The sequence below is a fragment of the Lissotriton helveticus genome, chromosome 2_2 (assembly GCF_964261635.1).
Source record: "Lissotriton helveticus chromosome 2_2, aLisHel1.1, whole genome shotgun sequence".
NCBI classification, from domain to species: Eukaryota; Metazoa; Chordata; class Amphibia; order Caudata; family Salamandridae; genus Lissotriton; species Lissotriton helveticus.
In genome coordinates this window covers 77,120,012-77,143,477 of record NC_136060.1, presented here as the reverse complement: position 1 = coordinate 77,143,477, position 23,466 = coordinate 77,120,012, and the positions used below count along the sequence as shown (strand labels likewise).

Below are 23,466 nucleotides of genomic sequence, written 5' to 3'. Positions count from 1 at the left end.
TTCAAGTTGTGCTCCCACTGTCTGTGTCATACATTGGCCTCTCACTATCACCTTAAAGTCTTCTCACTGTACCAGGGGGTGCTTGCATTAGCCTGGTTTAATTCAAAATAGGTCGAAATGGAGGTGGACAACTGCAGTCTAAAACATTCATCCTCCAATAGGTTGGGGTTTAGTCTCCATCCCGGGATTGACACTCTCTCGGGTGTTGGGGAGAAACTCAAAAGTAACGGACTGTGGTCCAAGATGGTTCGCCCCAAGTATTCCGCCCCTGTTATTGCTGGCAAAAGTTGCATTGAGCAGAGACACATGTCTAGTCTGGTGTATAGACCGTATAGTGGGGAGTAAAAGGAGTATTCCCACTTTTGCCTGTTTTGTAGTCTCTACACATCTAGGAGTTCCAACCCAATCATCCAGTCTCAGAGACCTTTTGATGTCACAGCTGCTGCTGTACCATGCAGTGGGGGGGTGTATACCTGTCCATGTCTAAATCAGCTACACATTTATAATCCCCACCCAAGATCAAATTTCCTGCTGCCACTTCCGATAAGGGTTTGGAAAGTTGTTGCAAAAAGTGTGTCTGGTCTTGGTTCGGGGCGTAGATACTCCCCAATGTCACTTACTTTGCCTTCAATCTACCCTTTACTATAACAAAGTGCCCCTCTCGATCAATGATTGTATGTGCGGATTGAAAGGGAGTGCCTGGCCTAATCCACAAAAGGGTCCCCCTTGCATATACTGAATATGTAGTCACAAATAATTGTTACGCCATCTACGGCAGATCCTGAAGGCTTCATCGGCTGTCAGGTGTGTCTCCTGTAGTATTGCTATCTGCACGCCTCTACGGTGAATGAAATTAAAAATATTGTAGCGTTTATCTGGGGAGCCCATACCCGAATATTCCTAGATAACAGTTTGACCTCTTCTACGTTTGCCCGCTTTGTAGCCATATCTGTGAGGGGTGTCCTCTTCCTCTCCTCTCTAACTCCCCCTCCCAAAACCTACTCGCCCTCAACCTCCAGACTGTATTATATGTAAGGGACCCCAGAGTAGCAAACAACAAACCCAATGTAGTAACTCCCCATCCCAAGAGCGGTCTGGCAATAGCCGACTGCCCAAGCCTGCAAACAAACAACATTGTGGTTAGAACGCCTCTTCAATTCCTCCGGCGGATCACTCTGGTGAGGGGGTGGCATAAAGTCCATCAACTGTTGTTTTTGCAATTGTCACCCTGAGTGGGACAGGTATGCTCAGACGTGAGTCCTGTGCTCTCCCCATGCCACTGGAATCAAGCTATTCTGGCTGATGAGGGCTGAAAGCCCAAAACCGGTCCTAGGATGCTTGTTTCCAGTCCAAGGAGGCCCTGGCTTGGCAGTTCGGGCTGGACTGTCCCATGGGGCACAGGGTCAGGACTGATTTGCATATGGCTGGGTTCAAACTGGAATGGCATGGTGAGCAAAAAAATGATGAATTTAGTCCCAGATCTCTGTACTGGGGTGAATGTATGACATTGTTCTGCATTCTGTCCATCAACTGTTGTTTTTGCAGTTCTCCAGAAATAAGCAGATCTGAACCTTCAGAGTCCTCCGGAATACCAACGACTCTGATGTTGTTGCATCTATCACGCCCTTCAGCATCCTCGGCCCGCAGTTCAAGCACTGTCACCCTGGCGATGACTTCCTCCAGGCGAGCAGCAACTTGTTTATGTTCTGGTTGGAGCTCCTCCACTGTTCCCTCTATTTCCTTAAATCTGTCAGATAATTTATGATGCTAGGCCTGTAGTGTCCCAAGCCCACGGAGACCGCTCCGATGTCCTGCTGCAGCTAAAATTTTGTCCAGATGGCGGGATGCCTCAGTGTCCGCAGGCTCTCCATCCCCTTTCTCTTCAGGCAGAGGAGAGGGCTCTTGTGTGTTAGGTTGTGTGCCTCCTGTTTTGCCCTTTTTGCCTGAGCATTGTGGCGTCGGGTAAGGCAGTGCAGTGATGCAGTGTGAACGCGACCCCTTGGCGTTCCTCTATGGCCTTAATTGTATTCCACTCTCTGGGAGATTCAGGAGTAGATTGTGTGTTGAGTGCAACATTTGATTCTAGGGCCACTTGAGCAACCAGTTCTGTTCAGGTCAGGCTGGGTGTTCACCTATATATGCCAGCCTCAGCCATTTCTTGGTGCCCAGGTCCCACCTGGCCCACTGCCTGCTACAGTTTCATGCAGGAACTCCAACGTCTGTACCCCCTTGAGTTGTCACTGCTTCCAGGGCCAATGATTTATCCGGTATAGATGCGTTTTCCCTAGTTCTCTCCCTTCTAAATCAATCCAGGAGGTTCTAGGGCCCTACGCCTCAAGTGCCATGATCTCTCTGGAGCCAAGTCATGGCCTGACCTCCAGCAGAAGTCTCGCCCTTGTCCAGATTCTCTCAATGCATAAGGTGAGCCCGCTCAAAGGATCCCCTCATTCCAGGTCCTCTCTCCCCTTCCAGGTCCTCTCTCACCTGCCCGGCAGACATCGGGCCGTCGTCGTGGGCCGGGTGTCTTCCTTACAGCCAACTCAGGCCTTCCGTTCCAGTTACAGTCTCCGTGAAGTCAGAGCCCAGCGTAAGCCGCTCTGTGCCTGCCTCACGGCGCCCAGGCCCCAGTGTCGCATCAGGGTCGTCCACAGCTTCTGCGCCTGGCATAGCTCGTCCTGGGGACACCAGAATTTATGCCCGCTGTACCAGATCCTCATGGCACCACCGCAGCCATGAGCAAGTCAGTGCCCAGTATCAGCCACTCTGTTTCTATAGCGCTGTGCATCGGCCTTCGTTTCACCTTAGGGCCCGCTCCAGCTTCTTCTACTGGTGTGACTCCTCCTGGGGACCCTTGAATCTGGGACCGCTGTACCCGATCACCCTGGGCCCACCGCAGCCAAGCCACCGTCGGTCACACAGGGCAGTCGGACCGTCCCAGCATGAAGGCCTTCTACACTGGGGTCCAGAGTCTAATGTTCTGCTGCTGAACCGCGGCTTGGGCGTCGCCACTGTTTTCCTTCATCTGGGCCCTCTGCAGTAGCCGTCTCGTCCTTCTACCTCCAGGGACTCCAAGGGGCTAGGCCTGGTCCTCTGGGTCCCTCCGCCGCAGCCACAGGTGGACCACAACCAGTTACGAAGGACAGGTGGAGACCCACAAGGAGTGGCTCCACCTACCTCTCCTAGCCGTCAGTTCATCACCGATCGAGCCTCGCCCCTCTGGGTCTTCTGGGCTCTTCCACTGCCATAGGTAAGTCTTCGTGAGCCGCTCCAGGCAGGCAGCAGTGCACTCGGAGCAGACCTCTCTCCTCCCTCTGCTCTCTCCGGTGCCTGACTCGCAGCCCATACCAGACTCTACTTGTCACTGGTTCCCTTCGGCCTTTCTACCATACTATTGCCACAATTATTTATGGAGCCTCTCTCTCCCCATGTGCTACCGGATCTCCCCCACTGGTTCACGCCTGGTCATCAAATCACCCGTAGACCTCGCTCTCGTCTACACACCATCCACGAGAAAAGCCTCACTCTTCTGTTTGTCCTGCTACACGTCCATCCTTTCTCCAAGCTGTGCAATGACACTTTCCGTTCCGGTGCCCTTTGTCTTCCATATCCATGTACTTATCTATCTCCTTCGCCATTCCACCCTGAATATTGCTCACCCTATCCATCAAATATCTTCATTTATCCATTTGTAGCGCTACTTTGAAGGCATCTCTGCCATAAAGCACTAATCCGTGCACACAATGTTACATTTCCGCCCCTTCGATTCTTCCCTTACATTAGGTTGTTAAGGAAGGTGTATCACTGGTTGGTGATTGGAAGGCATGCCTCCCATGGCACTTGTGGTGCATCCTGGACCACAACATCTTTAGAAACAGTTTCAGTTCCTACATTGGTGCTGTTGCCAGGATCAGCTGAGCTCTGCTACTTTACTGCCCTGACATTCAGTTGGACTTTGGATGCTCTGTTCTCTGCTTCCGTATCACAATGCTTAGAAACCTGGTAGGCGCTAAATCTTCCTGTAACACTTTACAAGTAACTTGCTCATTAATGCTCTGCCTGCACCTTCTATCACCAGCACCATTTCCACCATTGCTTGCTACACCCATCCAATTCTGTGTTTTTCTGTCCATCAACCATGCTCTACTGAACAAACATTAAGAGATATTAACATTAAATACATGTACTAGTACTAAAAATGATGCGTTATAAAAATGTATAATTGCAAACAAGTGATGTAAACAGTAAGTCAGTAGCATACCTACTAGAAGAGGGAACTACTGAGTAACAAATGTTCACTATAGAATATGCTAGTACAGATCACAGATTGTCTCGTATTGAGAAGTTCTTAAGCTAACACAAGAAACGTGACACAAGAAAGCTACTGGGCATCAAAGGGAGATGAGGGAAGTCTGTGTCCATGCCATAAATTAGGAACGGTTGGCTAAAGTTCGGTGATAAGTTTTGCCACATGGTGGACATGCAGTTGGATCTGGCATGGATTTTTGTGAAAAAATAATCGCAAACTATTACCGGTGTTATGGCAGCAAAAGTCAACTAACATTCACTGTAACGAGCAGCAGGAAGGAGCATCATCCATGGTCCTCTTCATCTCTCCTTCTGCTGCCCATTGGCTGCTCCTTACTGCTAGGTTGAGTTATTTAGATATTATCAGGAGTGGTTTCCATGTAATCAGTACTTAAAGTGGGCCGGTACCCACGAGTACTGAGCACCAGCACTCCTTTTTTTCCCCCTCTGAGTACCGGAACTTCTCCGTGCCCAGGTAGAATACCAGTACTCACTGCAGCACGTTGGGATCTCCCAAAGTTCCCAAAGAAATGGTCATCATGAGAGCATGCACAGCATTTCTACTCTGCAGTGTATGCTCACATGATTAGCAATTCACACTGGCAGTGACCATCATATTGCTATTAGCAAAACGTTTGAAGTCACCATCCCGCAGCTATGTGGCAGGGAGAAATGGAAGCTCTTTAAAGATGCTGTTCACGATGGCTTTCCCTTCCTTCTTTGCCATACAGGAGCGAGGATCATTGACAAGGAGCCAGTCAGGTGTAGCGCCTGGCAGGGGTCTAGGACTGCTTTCCTGTATCCAACACCATCCGGGACCCAGAAAGCGGCAATCAGATTCCCGCAGTTAAGTCCATATAACTCCACTGAAAACCCTAGACACTAGAAGGGCCATTTTCACCTCTTAACCTGCCTGCCACTGGGGTCTGACGGTGTCTTTCACCTGATTCATTTGGCCCCTGCTGAGGTGGGACATTGAACCCATAATAGGTCGAGAGGAGGTGGGAGGAGATGGCCTGAGTGGCCTCCCTCGAGCCAATGTGAGATTGGAGGAAGCCTCTACCCTGGTGGAGACTCTGCATATGCTCAGACCCGGCAGTGCTCACTCTCTCTACTGCGAGCTGCCTCGGCTGTGGGGTCTTCTGATCCCAATTTACTCTGCCTACTGCAAAGGGGGATAGAAAAAGGTAAGTTAGACATGCCACTTTCAGTGATGCAAATGCTGGTGCTCAGTGAGCACAATCTGTTACTGTAAAGCAGATTTTTTACACGTGTTTCTAGCTGTTTAAATAACCGCACTGAAGTTAAGATGAAAGAGCAAGTAGATGCCTTTAAATTTTGTGTGTTCTCTTGCCACGAAAATTGAATGTTAAATACCATCGGACAAATTGCTGCTGATTCTTTTAACATGGGGAGTGATGTTTACTTTTCTTTCCCTGACTGCATGGTGAGAGCTTTTTTTTAAAGTTTTTAAACATAAATACCTGTGAATGAACTGTACAAATATTTCTATTTTGGAAATACGAAGGACAAATGAGGCAGCCTTTTTTATTATTCTGAAATGTCATGGAAGAACTTAATAGGATACTTTACTGTGGGATGTGCAAAAGCTAAATATTTTCTAGAGACAGTAGCCTAGCTTCCTGAGGTGCAACAAGTGCAGTGGCACAGAAGCCTGGGGTCCTTTGAAACCAGATTATTGCTGTATTTCACACATCAAACAGGGGTAGGTGGCCCATTTCCTCCCTTGCACGCAGGCCCATGACACGCTGGCTATGCCACTGGCTGGTACCCAATTCCACACATTATCCTTGGTGTGGTGCATAGTTTTTTTCAGTAAAACTACGCCTGTGCAAATTTAGTGGTAATGACAATGGAAAATGTGTTGTCTCTGAATGACAGTGTGCTACCACACTATGCACCAACAGTTACATACCACACCGGTTCCCATAAATATTGGCCAGTAGCCCGCCTCTAGCCCCACCCTTAAACCCGCCTCCCCGCCCCTTCGCTCATAGATCAATTTGGTGAGTACCTGCACAATATCTGACCCTGAACGTAAAAAGTATCATGGCTTACTGGTTAGATAGCTGGAGTGAAGGCTCACCGCACTTGAACTGCATCATTTCTCTGAGGCACCATTTGTTTTTTACATTGTTTTTGGTGTTTTGCTGTTCCCTTGCAGTTCCAAGCGGTCCGCCCTCCGCCACGATTGCAGCGTCTTCCAGCAGAGTCAGAGGTGGGGAAAATATCAGCGTCGTCTGCACCGTTCTCGGGGAGCCGGATGTCGAAGTGAAGTTTAATTGGACCTATCCCGGCCAAGAAGTAAGATATATGTTGACGTCTTTTCTTCGTTGTGGTATTCCCATGGACCCTAAATAATATGGTGTGGTTTTACATGATGCAGAAACACTCAAAGAGATGCAGGAACCATTAGACGTGCATTTAATCAAAAGCAAATTGAGGCTTCATTGTTGAGGCTTCTGCACAGTGCGCAGAACAGCTGTTTTTCAATTAATACAGAAGTATGCACTTCAAGGTAAAAGCAGGAGAACACTGTGCATTCATGCAACCTTCAACAACCAGCTTTCTCTTGTCATTTCTTATTTTAATTCATTTTCAATATCTTATATCTTAATCAATGTTCCACCAAAGTAAGGGAGTGGTGGCCCAGCTAGTGCCCTTCTGCAACAACCTGAAGGAACCTAATCATCTCATCGGGTCCCAAAACATTGTTGCAGCAGCGCCTAGAGGGGCTTCGCTCTTAGTACATAAAGGTAAACATGTCTCCTTCTTTATACTGGAGTGCATGCCCTTGGTACGGTATTGATTTACGCTTCTTGTTACTTTGTCATGGGCCCCAAATGTCCATAGGACATTTGGATGGGGCACCATACATACATGCATACCACTATTAAATGTAATGGGCTCCAAATGTCCGTAGGACGTTTGGAAGGGGCACCATACATACATGCATACCACAAACAGATGTCATGGTCTCCAAATGTCCATAGGACGTTTGGAAGGGGCCCCATACATACATGCACACCACAATCAGATGTTATGGGCTCCAAATGTCCATAGGACATTTGGGAGAGGCACCATACATACATGCATACCACTATCAGATGTCATGGGCTCCACATGCCCATAGGACGTTTGGAAAGGGCACCATACATACATGCATACCACAATCAGATGTTATGGGCTCCAAATGTCCATAGGACATTTGGGAGAGGCACCATACATACATGCATACCACTATCAGATGTCATGGGCTCCAAATGTCCATAGATGTTTGGAAGAGGCACCATACATACATGCATACCACAATCAGATGTTATGGGCTCCAAATGTCCATAGGACATTTGGGAGAGGCACCATACATACATGCATACCACTATCAGATGTCATGGGCTCCAAATGTCCATAGATGTTTGGAAGAGGCACCATACATACATGCATACCACAATCAGATGTTATGGGCTCCAAATGTCCATAGGACATTTGGGAGAGGCACCATACATACATGCATACCACTATCAGATGTCATGGGCTCCAAATGTCCATAGACGTTTGGAAGAGGCACCATACTGTCATGTAGCTCCTGAATATCCTTATATCGTGTTAAGTTAGCATAGGTACATTTGAGGTTTAAACGCCATTTTCCATTCTTGCAACTTCTGCACACGACACTTAATTGTTGACTTAGCTTTCAACCTAGTAGTTTGCCGTGGTTTATGTGAGAATAATATGTTATTGCTCTGATATCAGCTTTGCTTAATAAACTATGTCTGCACGAAGAGTGCTGAAGTTTCAGGAACAACACGATATGGAATTGTTATGAGGTCTGATCTCCACGCCTTCATAGTCATAACACAAGTGCAGCCTTTGCCAACTCGGGCTTCAGGCAGGATTGATATTGCCTTGCATGAGGCACATAGAACACACTTGATGCGGTGCACATGCAGAGAGAGCTGGTGTATGCTGATGTGATTCAGTCATGCTAGGACACTAAGGTATGGGCCCGCCCTAAACCAACCCAAAGAGACCTTCTTAGATAATAATATAATATGTGTGTTAGGGAGGGTGAGATATAAGTGTTGTTAACTCTTATTCATTATAGCATGTTAACATGCTGTCACCATTCGCTTTTTATGTATTAGTAACTATGCTGGTAATTTTGCTACTGATAATAAGTATACTTGTATTATCTAAGATACTGCGCCTGAGAAGACGGCATTAGTAAATAAACATTTCAAATGCACATGTGTTCTTCTTTACTCCATGTTTTGGTTTGTAATGATAATATAACGAAAGAGTGTTCATGAGTTCCACGTATCCTGAGGTACTGTAAGTTCATGTTCTGGTTTGTCTAAACATTGGGAGTTTGATAAGACCAATGAGACACTGTAGCTAGCTTGGTAAGGGGTAAGTTGGTTACTAAGGTGAGTTTTGGGTCACCCTAATTCGCCGAGGTTCCAATCCTCTGTGCACAGTTCTGTGTGAGAACAGAAACCCTGCGACATGGCGCCCAACGTTTTCGGTGGTCTTATATCATGACACTCGAGTGGTATATCATTCAAACCTTAACCCCTTCACCTCCGTATCAGGAAAACGGGGTGTCGGTGAGACCTACCTATTTTTGGGTCTTTTTCAAGCTTGATTCTTTCTTAAACGGTTTCTTTGAATTACTACCCAGTTGTGCTACAAAGTCTTCTTTGTGTTTTCTCGTTTCCAGTGTTATCATGGCGGTGGCCATTGCGCAACATAGTCGCGTAGCGGTGCGCACACATCTGCAGGCGTACCAGGTCCCGGTGGACGGTATGGCTGTGATTTTAGTGGTGGGTGCAGATCCGGCGTTCCCTTTTGAGTTGTTTTACTCTTGGGTTACGTTTCCGGCTGTGGACGCAACTTCTGGTTTGTTCCACTCCTACACCGCCTCCGCTGTCCCGGCTGAATATACACCGTACAGGGCTCTAGTGGTTTTCTGTCTTTTTAAATATGGATGTCCTTCCTGTGCAAGACCCCGCGCAACCTATTGATCATTGGCAGCATCGCGTTTGGTTTGATGGCGCCCTCCCCCACTCTTTGTCCGCTGCGAGGTTAGGTCCACTCTCAATTCCAGGTGCAAACTGGCCTGCGTTGGGTGGGTTTACCCCGCACCCGAATCACGGCGCTTGTACCCTTGCAGAAATTCGTAGGCTACATGTGGTTTCCATTTCCGTGATTCGAGCATTAGTGCAATACATCGGTCGACATCTACCTGGTGGTCCCCAGGGGGGTGCGGCCGTTCCCTTGGATCGAGGCGGTATGCGTCTTAATCCGGTGATGGTAAATTCGGTTTTTGGTGCGCGTCCAGTTGACAACGATGACTTCCCATTCTGGTTAGCTGAGAAGTTTGATCAACTGGAGGCGGTGTTTCCGAATTCTACTCCTGCTGATAGGCATAGAATGTTGACGATCACTTTACCGAAGGATTTAACTCCTGAGCTTGTTGACTGTGAAAGCTGGGGGAAAACATTTGCAGCCGTTTATACGAGGTGCTTTGGCACCCCGTCTATGAATGCACTGCCTGAGATCATTAAACGTGTTCAGAATGATCACGGACCTGAGGCAGCGGTTGAATTGGGTATGCGCCTGTGTGGTTCTTTTGAGATTGTAAGTGATCTCATACTCTCCAATGTTAAAGGAGATGCGGTGAACTTTCAGGTGTCGAATGCTTTGGCTGCTCTGCCCGATGCCGATAAACCCCGGCAGTTAGCAAAGATCGTTGTGGCCGCTTATAAGACGATTGGCCGCACAAGTAGAGGTCTGAAATATTTTTCAGTAAAGGAGAAAAACAAACTCAGGGACGATCTGCGGTGACAGATGTCCAGCCCAAGTCCAAAAAACAGAATTGGCATAAAAACAGACACAGGGGAAGCAAAATAAACAGACTCAGGATTCTTTTCCTGCAATACAAGCTCCTGCGCCGACAGACAAAGTTTATGATTTGCGCGATCGCGCGATGATTAAATCACCTGATCGATTTCAGGGTTCTGATCAACGCTCTCCTCGTTCCTTTCAGGAAACATCGGCCCCGAAGACCGGTGGAGGAGGCGGTGGACGTGGACGTGGTGGCCAACAAGGACGTGGTCCGTCCCGCCAGACGGACGGCGCAGTGAAGCAGGAGGATTCTACGCCTAAGCGTCCGCAGTTTGCGAAAAAGAAAGTCGCAGCCTTAACAGCGCATAGATATGCCACAGATAGTGAGAACGCGGCTTCGGAATCTGACGTGGGCTCTGACCTTGCTGGACAGCGCGGCGGAGATTACCATAGTCAGAGAGGCGCTCCGTCCACTACTGAGGGTGACAGCGACTGAAGTGCTCGTTGTAATAGAAACAGCCGATACGAGACTAGCTCCCCCTGAAAGACTTTTTGAAATTGTCCTGTTAATTGAAGGTGACATACAGCGTACTGTCAGAGGGGTATTTTGGGAGAATCTTTCTTCTACTTATGACATTTTGCTTTCAGAGACTGACTGGCCCCCACCTTTTGTGCTCGCGGCGCCGCGAGGGGAGGAGGTAATCCTTCCCAGTTTCGCGAAAACTGTCTCAACTGAGCATGCGCAGCATTTTGCAGAAGAGTGGGCTCGGGCTCTTGCGCCGGCTCTGTACCGCAACCAATGGGGTTGGGATAAATTGTCTCCTTGCCACGAGATTCCGTTGCGGTCTCAGCCGCAGCCTCAGCCTCAATATCCTATACGGCGGGAAGCAAAAGCTGCCGTCGCAGAAATCCTTGAACAATTGGAATATCAGGGAGTTATTGAAACGTGTGTGTCACCGATGAATAATCCCCTTTTTACTGTGACCAAGCCTGACGGATCATATCGTTTGGTATTGGATTACCGGCATTTGAACTCGCATTGCCGTAACTGTGCAGTACAGAATACTCACGGCTCTGCCCTGGTGGATAGTCTAGTGCGTAAGCGTTTCAGGACAACGCTTGACATTTCCAACGGTTTTTATGCCCACAGACTGGATAGCTTTAGCTCCCAATGGACACGTTTTACGTCCGCTGGTGTGCAAAAACACTTCCGGCGACTCCCGATGGGCTACAAGAATAGTCCTGGAGTTTTCACCTCCCGAATAGTCACTCTTTTAGAGAGTATCGATCCGGATGCATGTTCTTATGTGGATGATATTTATCTCACAGATGACGAGATTTGGTTGCATCTGTGTCGTGTAAATTCAATCATTTGTAACTTTGCAGATATGGGTTACAAATTTAATTTTGCAAAATCGCACATTGCAGAACACACAGTGTTGTTCCTCGGCTATGAGCTGAACAATGAAGGTCGGGGTTTGGCTCCTCACTTCTTGGAGAAATGCGCACAATTTCGCGCTCCTACAACACTGAAAAAATTACAGTCTTTGCTGGGCTTCTTGAATTTCGGCAGAACTTATGTTCCGGAATATGCCCAGCGTATCAAGCCTTTGTATGCTTTGATACAACCAACTTTCTCAAAATCATGCTGGCTGCCTGAGCATTCGGCCATTTTGCAATCATTGCAGGCTGATCTGCTCGCCTCTAAATACTTACTGACTCGTGATAACCACACCAACCTGGTGATAAGAATAATTCCAGGGGCGGTGGGTTTCACGTACCTGACTTTTAATGAAGGTGACACAGTACCTATTGCTTACAAGTCACACTTGTACACTTCGGCTGAGTTGCGGTTTCCCACCGTGGAGAAAGTTTTAACTGCTGTACAGATGGCGATTCTTAAAGAACGAGCTCTGTCACAGGGGAGGCGCATGTTAGTGGTAACACCCTGTCCTCATTTGGAGGCAGTCACGAAAGCCAGTGTACCGAATTCTAAAGCTTTGCACCCACGGTGGATTCAATGGGCAGCGTCATTGACGTCCACGGATGTCACGTTTATTTTTGACGCCTCATTACGGTCGCAAGAGTACTTGCAGTATGAGTTCGTTCATCCTGCTCCTCTGGCTATGCGACCTTTGGAGGACTTCCATTGCATCATTTACACTGATGGGTCGGCGCGGGTTGCGCATGGCTCTAAACATGCCTACGTTTCCGCATGAGCTATTGTGGTTGGTGCTATGTTGAACGATGAGTTCATTTCCAGGGAAGTACACACGTTGCCCCTGGGCGATTGCACTGCACAATTGGCAGAGCTCTGTGCTCTTTTACTAGCGTTGGAGTACACAGATCCAAGTGTTACTACTCTGATTGTAAGTGATTCTTACTACTGTGTTCAGTCTTACAATGAGAACTTGTTCTTTTGGATTCAAAATGATTTTCATGATTCCAAGGGTAGCACAATAAAACATAAAATGATCTGGGTTCGAGTGGCAGAGCTTAAGGCTAAGTTGCCACTCGTTTTTGTGATTCATACTCTCGGTCATCAGCGCGTGGGAGTTCACGCTGTTGGCAATTCGCTTGCTGATGAAGCGGCGAAATCAGCAGTATCTACATACTTAGTTGCAGCGGTTACTAGATCCAAAACCAAGATTGATAGCGACATCTTGGCGGCTGTTGCTGCCTCTGAGAAGGGAAGTAAACATCCTGCGGGATTCCCTTCGAAGTACAAATACCACTTAAGTCCCGAAAAGGTTCCTTTTGTGACAATTCCTGACATTGGGGAACGGCTGATTCCCAACTCGGATCGCAGAGCAGACTTGATTACAGCGGCACATGAAGGTGTGGCGTCTGCGCATGCGGGCGTCTCGGCCACTGTAACTCAATTACAACAACGTTTCTGGTGGCGGGGACTGTACAAACAGACGGGTGATTATGTCCTTCTCTGTGACATATGCCAGCAGATTAAACCTTCGACTGCTACGCGTCCGCCACAGACTCAGTTGTACATTTCTAATAAACCGCTAGGTTGTGTTTATTTAGATCACTGCGGTCCTTTTTCATCTGATACTGCGTATAAGTACATCTTAGTAGCAGTTGACTCATGCACACGCTTTGTGTGGGTATGGCCACATCGCAGCGCTGATTCACGGACTGTCATTAGAGATTTGCGTGTCTTTATAGGGATTTTTGCCTGTGGTACCTTCCATTCGGATCAGGGTCCGGCTTTCGCCTCTAAGGCGTATAAGGATGCCATGACTTCGTTGGGGGTCCAAGTCAAGTTTTCGTCTCCCTACAGACCTGAGGGTAACAGTGTAGTTGAGCGAATGAACCGTGATTTAAAGCAATCTTTGACAGCCCGAGTTATAGGCACTGGCAGAAACTGGCTGGCTCACCTCTATGGCGTGCAGCGTGCTCTTAATAATCTCCCAAGAAGGTCTCTGGGTGGGCGGACCCCATATGAAATGCTCTTTGGCATCAAGATGTGCGTCCCTGACCTTGACGGTCTAGACTGTGTGGTTCGCGCCACTTCCTTTGACGCAGATGAACATTGCAATGTTTTACAGAATCTACAAAAGACCAGAGACAGTCTTGCAAAGGAACATTTGCCCTCCACGTCGGATGATGCGTTGCAGATCCCGGTAGTTGGCTGGCTACCCCGAGTTGGCGAACTGGTTCGAGAGAAGATCGATAACAAGAAAGAATTTGGTCCTTCCTATCGAGCTCCGGTTCCAGTCCTTGGAGTGAAGGGCAAAAGAACAGTCATTTTACCACCACTTCCTGGTCGTAAGGAAAACAGGTTTATTTCAATTGACAATGTCAAGATACACAGAGTGGCCGATTCTTCTTAGCATGACACCGGCTGTTTCCTGTCCTTCCATTGTGAGAAATTCAGTTATGCCCACTGCTTCTAATATTGAACCTGAAGTGGCCATCGAATTACCTGCTGTTTCCAGTCCGTTATTAAATAATTTACCCGGAACTAACATTGATGAGATAGACTATACCTACCCCACTGATTTGTCCATGCCTGACCTGCAAGCACGTTTAGCCACGGAATCCAGATTTTCATTTGACTCTGCTTCCCTTGCCTCGAAGAAACCCTCTCGAATTGCAGTTTATGCTAGCCTGTTTAAAAAACATTTTTTGATTCCCCCTTGGACATACATTTGGCTGGTCCTTTTTTCAGTTTACCTTTTTATGTCAATTGGTTTTGTGTTTTATTTTTTTCGAATCATCAATGGACACTATGTCGAGGAAAGAACATGCATTACTCATTTAAATGGAACTTTGGCCCCGCTTTCCTCGTCACATTCTACACACAGATTTAAAAGAGACTTGACTTTGGTTAACATCACAGCATGGCCTGTCCTTGATGGAATCGTGTGGGATGCAGTTCGGTTTCAGATTCATGGCCCGACGGAAGTCGTTAATGTTCCTAATGCACTTATTAGAGTGAATATGGGGGATGTGGTGAAACAGAACATTCATTCTGATGACTGGGATGTTAATGCTGTAGAAAGTTTGTTTTCTGATTTACAATACTATGCTGCCTTTGATGCTGAGGATTTATATTTAGAATCTGCTAATTATGGTGAATTATTCTGCTACCAACATTATGGCAATCACTTCTTACACAAAACATCATCCCGAAGGGATACTGTTAATTTTACTCAGTGGGAACATTGCCCAGCACCTAAACAAGGGAGTTCAGAAACGTTTCTGAAAAAGTATACTTATTTCACTGACTTTAACCAGTCCAATCCCGAGTCCTTTTATTTTAAATTTCATAACAAGCCAATGTCCAAGGTTAGACTTACCGATACTAAATTGTTGTATTCGAAGGCCTTCCTTGATCAATTAGTTACTGGAGGCTATGAGCTATGGAAGGAAACAATAGACCTTAAATCAGTTTGGGGTTCAAGGGCCTGGCAGGTACAAGGCACTGAGGCTTTGCACCGTGCATGTCTCATCCCGAATCATATGTTGTTTTTAAATGAAACAATTTCCCAGACTACATGCTATGGATTGGCTACTTCTAAAAAGTTAAACACTCCTTCTTTCCCGGAGTTGGAGGAATATGATGGTTGGAGTAACTTTACTCCGTTGTCCATTAGAGAATTACAGGCTCTACTCCTTAATTCCTCCTTTAACATTTCCAGTATGAATCCTAAAGGTTGGCTGCTTTGGCACCGTAGTGCTGATTCTTGCCAAAATAGATTTTTGAATTTAACTGACGGTTTTAAAACTGTTAGATCTGATCCCAGGTTTGACTTGGTTCATACTGTCACCTCTTATTCTGTAGGCAAATTGTGTCAAAATTGGCTGAAACATTCAACTTTACCTGCAGTGAAGAGTCACCTATCTAAACTGAATGCAGACGTGGATTTAAATGATTTCATTAAAGGCCCGGCTAGTGGCAGGTCGAAAAGATGGATATATGGAGTTTACAATGAAATTTGGAAACTATCACAGATTGAGGCTGCTACACGCCTTAGGGCTATTGATCAGGCGAATCTTGAGAAAGTGCTTGCAGTTGTTGACAATAGTATTAACGTGCTTTCCTCTAGAATTTACACATTGGATAATATTGTGTCGTCAGTTGTCGATATTGTGCATGATGAAGTGTCAGTATTATACCATGGTCAGAATCAATTACGTTCAATCATGCAATTTGCATGGACCCTTCAGACTCTGAAAAATGGTAAGGTTCCCTGGGGGTACATGAACGTTTCTTCTTTGTTTGCACCGTTTAATTTAACTGACAAACAACGCTTGCTTTCAATGAGTGATGCTTCCTTTTCTATGTTACATATTGAAAGGTTAGAATCTTTACCTTTTTCCGTGGCAGAGGCCACTGCTGCAACGTGGCTTATCCACGGTTTAATAACGCTGCCTTTTGCTTTATATAAGTTTTCAAATTTTATGAAATATGTACCCATTGGTCGTTATGAACCTTTAGGTAGCGGTTTCCTTCATGAAGTCTGGTCGCTTCCATACACATACAGATGTTTCAAGGATGACCAAGAAGTTTATCTGAATGGGGAGGAGTGTACTGAGACACCAGATCATTCTTTAATGTGTAGACACATACAGTTACACGGTTCATGCAACAAAGACCGACCGAATATGGCTTGCGTTTTGCAAGGCACGCCAGTTCCTGCAATCATCCCCACGTTTAAATTATTAGAAAATGGTAGTTATTTAATGCTCAATAATGAAGACTGTTGTGGGTTAATTAAAGGTATAGCTTTCATCGTAACAGTAAGTGAGCGGGTTATTTGCTGCAGAAATGTGCTTTATCCTCCCACACATGAACATAGGGAGTCTTCCATCTGGCCACAGATACCAACCTTGGGAGCAGAATTCAGCGGCATGGCAAGAATAAGGGCTCTTTTGTCCCAGAAAGAGGTGGCCTTGAGCTCGGCCCGTGAAACTTTCGTGCTTCACATTGCAAACACCCGTACAGAGGTTCAGGCTCTTTTGAATACTGATTTGCCTTTGCATTTCGGAGCGATGGTTCGTACTATCTTTAACGCATCCTCCACAAAAGGCCTAGCGCATTTTTTTAAAGTTGTTAGCAGTGGTCTCGTGACTTCCTTTGAAAAGATTTTTGGAGTCATCCCTGCTTTCTTCCATTATATTTTTTCATCCTTGTTTGGAGGATTCCCATTTTTACTTGCATTAGCGGCTGGCGCTCTAGTGGTTTTCTGTCTTTTTAAATATGGATGTCCTTCCTGTGCAAGACCCCGCGCAACAGCTACTGACGCAGTTTCGCAACCGCATGCTTGAATATTATGGCACACTGCCGTTGGCGACATTGAGCGCGGCATATGGATTATCTTTTCGATTCTCCTATTTCACCTGTGTCCAGCCTGTATTTCACTGCCTGACCTGTGATTTCCATTGGGCCATTGATTTGTGTCTCTGCGGACCGGTTTCTCCTGACGTCGATTTTAATCAGCTGATGAGTCCTATCATTGCTCACGAGTTGGTTTGTTCTGACGAGAGGATTATGGCCTTAGCAGTGGCGCATGGACTAATTGGTCCCTGGGATATATTGTCGGCAGCACAGAATTTCTTGGAACTAAGTTTTCTTGAAAACCCACCGAGCTGTCCTCTGATGGTTATAGAGGATCCGGTGCTGGGAGAACACGTATGTTCTTTTCATCTTTTAAATTGGATGGCTGAACTGTTTTCGGATGAGGACAGTGATTTCCTATTGGAGGCTGTTGCTACTTACTTTGCATATACAGTTTTGTCATAGATACTGCCTCGGATTGACATGCTGATCAATAGCATTTCATTGATTTTATTGACTTATTTGTCAAATTTTTTATTATTTCCTTGCCTATTGGCTTGAGCCACGTTATATTTTTGGGCTATTTTTTAGCATTAATTTTTAATGTTTAATTTCGGATCATGCTCGTTTTCTGTTGAGTTCTGCTCTCATGAGATGGCACTTCTGTTATCATATTTAGTCCGTTCTCGGATCAAGGGGGGGTGTCATGTAGCTCCTGAATATCCTTATATCGTGTTAAGTTAGCATAGGTACATTTGAGGTTTAAACGCCATTTTCCATTCTTGCAACTTCTGCACACAACACTTAATTGTTGACTTAGCTTTCAACCTAGTAGTTTGCCGTGGTTTATGTGAGAATAATATGTTATTGCTCTGATATCAGCTTTGCTTAATAAACTATGTCTGCACGAAGAGTGCTGAAGTTTCAGGAACAACACGATATGGAATTGTTATGAGGTCTGATCTCCACGCCTTCATAGTCATAACACAAGTGCAGCCTTTGCCAACTCGGGCTTCAGGCAGGATTGATATTGCCTTGCATGAGGCACATAGAACACACTTGATGCGGTGCACATGCAGAGAGAGCTGGTGTATGCTGATGTGATTCCGTCATGCTAGGACACTAAGGTATGGGCCCGCCCTAAACCAACCCAAAGAGACCTTCTTAGATAATAATATAATATATGTGTTAGGGAGGGTGAGATATAAGTGTTGTTAACTCTTATTCATTACAGCATGTTAACATGCTGTCACCATTCGCTTTTTATGTATTAGTAACTATGCTGGTAATTTTGCTACTGATAATAAGTATACTTGTATTATCTAAGATACTGCGCCTGAGAAGACGGCATTAGTAAATAAACATTTCAAATGCACATGTGTTCTTCTTTACTCCATGTTTTGGTTTGTAATGATAATATAACGAAAGAGTGTTCATGAGTTCCACGTATCCTGAGGTACTGTAAGTTCATGTTCTGGTTTGTCTAAACATTGGGAGTTTGATAAGACCAATGAGACACTGTAGCTAGCTTGGTAAGGGGTAAGTTGGTTACTAAGGTGAGTTTTGGGTCACCCTAATTCGCCGAGGTTCCAATCCTCTGTGCACAGTTCTGTGTGAGAACAGAAACCCTGCGACAATACATCTATACATGCATACATACTACTATCAAATATCCTGTGCTCCAAATGTACTTAGGATATTTTTAAGGGGCACCATACATACATGCATGCATTGCACTATCAAATGTGGGATCACAAACTTAACCTCCTGAACATGGTTTGGTACGTTTTGATGAGAGGGTGGTGGTATTCCAAACCAGTTACAAACCTTTCCCCTTCATCGCCCAATTCCAATGTGCAAAGAAAAGAGTTGATCGCAATGCTTGCATGTAGGATCAACCAATCCAATACCCCTGTCATTGACGCCCCTTGATAATCCAATTCTACTGTCATTTACGCGCTTTCTGTTTGAAGTGTGGAAGGGCTCTCCCCAAATGATGCACGTCTCTGTAATGCTTTGTCTAGAACATGGTGTCATTCAGTTTTACATTCAGTAGGAGTCAGCAACAGGTACAATGTTTTACCATTTTCGATGCAGTCTTGATTTTCTCATACCAAACCTAAGCTTCACTCTAGTTCTGTTAGCTTTTTTTCAGCTCTCCTCCACTGGTCTGACAGTTAGTGCCCAGAGTCATCAGTGTCACACACCATCAAACAGAAACACCCAGTTCACTCAATAACTCCCTCACCAATTCTTGGATACGTTTTTATAGCTATTTGATAGGAAAGGGTGTGCCTGATATTGTCAGAATGGCATACTCCCTCTTCGCAATCATTCAATCAAAGATTCACTTACGAAATAGTTCTCGTAATGCATTAAAAAACAAAATGATAACAAGCATAGAATATGAAGCATTAATAGAGCAAGTAAGGTGAGATAATATTTAAGAATTTTCGCTTTGACCTCAAATAATAAATTAATTGAAAAGAAATGCAAATCTAAACATGCATCCAAGCTCCAGACGTTCTCTATTAGTGGACAGGAATTCACCTCCCCACAAACATATCATTCCCACATAAAACAATAAATAAGCAGCAAAATCTTAACTCGTGCGGTGGATGGAGGTATGGGAATATACTAAAATACTGCAAACAGTTCATTACAAGTAATTTTTCCCGTAGAAAGGCTGCCAGACCTGACAAAGTTAAGGACAATTTGAGATTCTGCTCTTGTAAAATAAATCTAAACATATTTTTTGTTCCAAAACATCGAATAGTCACTTGGTGCTAACATCATTCAATAGAATTAAGCCTGTCACACTTAATTATGTGCTTGTTTTTTGCTGCCTTTCTTGCAGTTATTTTTATGGAACTACTTTATCTGCTGCACTTGTTGATGTATTATTACCTGGGACACTGTTGTTTCTTTGAATGGGTCTGTTACAAATTCATCTTCCTGCTAATACAGTGCTCATTTTCAATTAATATTAGCAGCGAAACCGGTACTGACCAATAGACAAACATGAGAAAAGATGCATGCAGCCAAAATACTAGTGGAGGACATAAATGCCCCGCCTCTTTCATTGATATCTAACAGCTCCAGTGAGCCAGTCAGTAATATAGTAAACCAGAAGATCTCACTGCGATCACCCGCTCTGGGTAACACAATCAGCTCCATTAAGTCCAGGCTGACGTTTGGACACCAGTAGAATGATCAAATGGCTGTTTGCACTATTCTTATGCTATGTTATACTGCATTATACTATGTTCTGTTATGGCCTTGTTTCCTCCCATTCTTAGTTCACCTGCTAACTCTGCAGTCCCACTCCCTGGAAAAAAAATCCCCAGTCTAGGAAGCCAGGTGGGTAGCAATAAAACCAAATCCATATTTAACTGGTTGGAAAAAATGTGCAGTTGCTGCTTTGCGCTCCGTTTAAAACTCTGACTTGGCACTGCTGTGCCTATGCGCTGCGGCTGTGCTAATTTCATAGTTTCCTTTATTAACTTCTGAATTTTGGTTGACATTCTGCAGAACCAGTTGTGTATGTAACCGTGTTTTAGTATACGTAAGGCCTCAATTTATAGAATCGTCCATATCATAGAAATTTCTGACTAGCCAGAGAACCCAGACGTATGCTATTTACCCACTTGAAACGCCAAAAACACAACCATATCGTGTCTCTACGGGGCCATCACTACTATCCTGTGTCTGGCGCCATGTTCCAGCTATAACCACTCCTGTCGGAAGGCATTTAGATTCAAATGTAACGATCCATTTACATTAGCTTGGTAAATGGCGAATCGGACTATTCTAATCCGAGTCCGATGGCCTGGAGTGCAATGCGGCAGTGCCAGAATTGTAACTCTGACGGGTCAGTGTGTGGGTCATTTTTTAACCCGTTTGTGTTACTCATATTGTACGGTGAGCTGGTTTTTACTGCTGATTTTCTTGGTAGTACCACATGCATTGCCTGTTGCAAGCACAAATAGATTCAGTCTCCCATACCTCGCAAAACACTTCTACAGCATGTTTGTAAAAAACTTTAAACTGACCCAATTTCCAGGATGTGGGCTACTAGCTATACGAATCGCTTTTAAGGCCACTTTTATTTTGGTGCCTGGGCCATTTTGTCCCAGTCTAGATTTAGTTCTGAATTTAGTTGGGAACCAGGACTAACAAACGTTCAGGGGACTGCGCACAGCCATGTGCTTTGATATTAGCCACCTCATTTGGGTTTTTGCGCTTCACTGTGCTAAAGGTCGGTATGATCTATAAATGGAACGGCCAATCACAACATATGAGATAGGAAAGGAAAATGAACTGCTGTATGTCAACCAGGCATGTCAAGCAACAGCAACTAATGCCAGGAGCGCTAAATTAAGAAGCACAGATTAGATTACCAGGTTTAAAATGGTACAGTGATCTAGGAAGGGTTCCAGGCCCACTCTTCCGTACTCGGCCAGCCAGAGGTCATAAATCCCTCGCGCGCGCCCTCGCTCTAATTAGTTCAACAGATTTTAAATATGGCGTCTACGGTAACGTAACGTGCGAGGAGTGGACATTCAACAAATGTCATCCGCAGCTCGCTGTACGTGGGCACGCACCAGCAGCCGCTCCTGCGTGACAAGTTCTGCTCTTACTAGGTAGGATTAGCGCTGGCTGTGCCCTGATTAGAGGAAAATGAGTCATTAGCCACCGGGGAATAAAAGATTTTCCCCTGCAGTTGCTCCAGATGCTGACTGGGAGGGTTGCCACGGCCTCAGAAGTGGAAGTCGAGCTCCAAACCGGCAGGAACTTGCGCGTCGACTCACCAGGAATACCCTACATCGATTCTCGAAAATTAAAACGGGCTGAGACGAAATAATTGCTTAATCGGAGATGCGCATAAAAGTACGCATACTGTGTACCGCGTGGAATTGTTAATCTTACACTAAAAGCCTTGTGTGCACGTCCCCTGAAGGCAAAGGCCATAGGTACGTATTTTGTGGTCATGAAGGATCTATCAACATCTATCCAGATGAACTCTATAAAAACAGTGAGTGAGTGATATACACAGGGGTTTAAGTGGGGTGAAATAACTAAGGGGGGGGGGTTCTCTCAAAGGGGCACGGTCAATGTATTTAAGGGCGTGGCTTAAAAACACAGGCTACAAATCTATACTGAGCATAATGTGCTGCTCGACTGGTATTTTACTGCTTCTGTCATTGCACCCACATATATAATACAACAAGTAACATTACACCTAGAACAAGCCTGGACTATTGGCTTTGTCAATGGTTATTGGCTATTGCTTTGTTGTATATAATATTGAAAATGCTTCGTTCTGACATGATGAAACTGTGAAAGAACTGTAACGAGTCTCTTCGAAGTTACATCAAAGGCAGTGAAGGGTGGTAGTGCTGCAAAGTTGAGATTTTCTTCTCACCCTGATATAGGGTGACCGGATTCTCAAAAAAAAAAACCGGGGACAGTTCATAGACATAGAAGTAGGACTACGGTTTGCGGTAACCATCGACATAAAGGTAGGACTATTTGACAGCTGTAATAGACATAGAAAAAGGACTACAATGACAGCTCTCTCTACAGACAGAGATGAAGCATTACAGACAACAAATCCGAGGTCTTTTATTGGCACCCCTCTCCTTTACACAGCAGCATTAGTACTTTTATTACATTTACACTTTTACGGACTACAGCATATATTTGCCAAAAATCTATAAAACATCACAGGCTAGCAAACGCCAGATTTACTAGCTTTATCAATGCTTGTTTCTATAGCTGCGCGTCAGCACCACGTAAAATACAACTCACTAATGTTGCTTAGTTGCTCATGACAGAAAAGCATGGGAGGTAAACTGCGGAATGCTAAATTGCCAAAGGGCAGCCATGGACCAATGTAAGAAAAACACTACTCTCCAGGTATTACTGCCTTAGGGTTTTAAAGGCTGGCTCACCACACAGTCCTCCCACATTTGCGTGGTCACTGCTGGAATGTTATGTTACCTTACTGGGGTATGTATAGTGCGCTCTAGCTATTGGTATAATCTCATAGCGCAATAGTGTGAAGACCTGAGCAAAAAGCTCGAGCAGCACTGCTCGCCTCTTACCCAGGCGTAGGGTGACCAGGCGTCCCCGTTTTGCCAGGACCGTCCCTGTTTTTAACCAGCTGTCCCAGCAAAATTCAAGAAATTTAGCGCATGTCCCCGTTTTTGGAGAGGGTCGACTGAAAACGGTGGGAGGTGTTTTATATATTTTACAAAGCTGGGATAGTTAGCAGTTGTTTCAAGAAAGCAATTTAATTAACAGACAAGCTACTGGGCTTAAAAATTGCATTTTATGTATGTTCTTACTGCCTGTTCTATAATTCCCTGCTGCGGAGCTATCTCATCACTTGAAGTAAAATGGTAGTCCTTCTTCTATTTTTGTGAAATGTCCCGGTTTTTGGCTTTAAAATTCTGGTCACCCTACCCAGGCGTTAATACTGCTCATTTAAG

The 23,466-nt window shown here is 45.3% G+C and overlaps 1 protein-coding gene across 1 annotated transcript in view; it reads left to right on the top strand.

The window, feature by feature from the left end:
- PDGFRL (platelet derived growth factor receptor like) overlaps nucleotides 1-23,466 on the top strand; it is a 580,529-nt gene that overhangs the window by 503,777 nt on the left and 53,286 nt on the right. Inside the window, exon 5 of the mRNA XM_078678941.1 lies at nucleotides 6,491-6,630. Coding sequence (XP_078535067.1) covers nucleotides 6,491-6,630 — 140 coding nt within the window. The remainder of the gene's footprint in view (nucleotides 1-6,490; nucleotides 6,631-23,466) is intronic.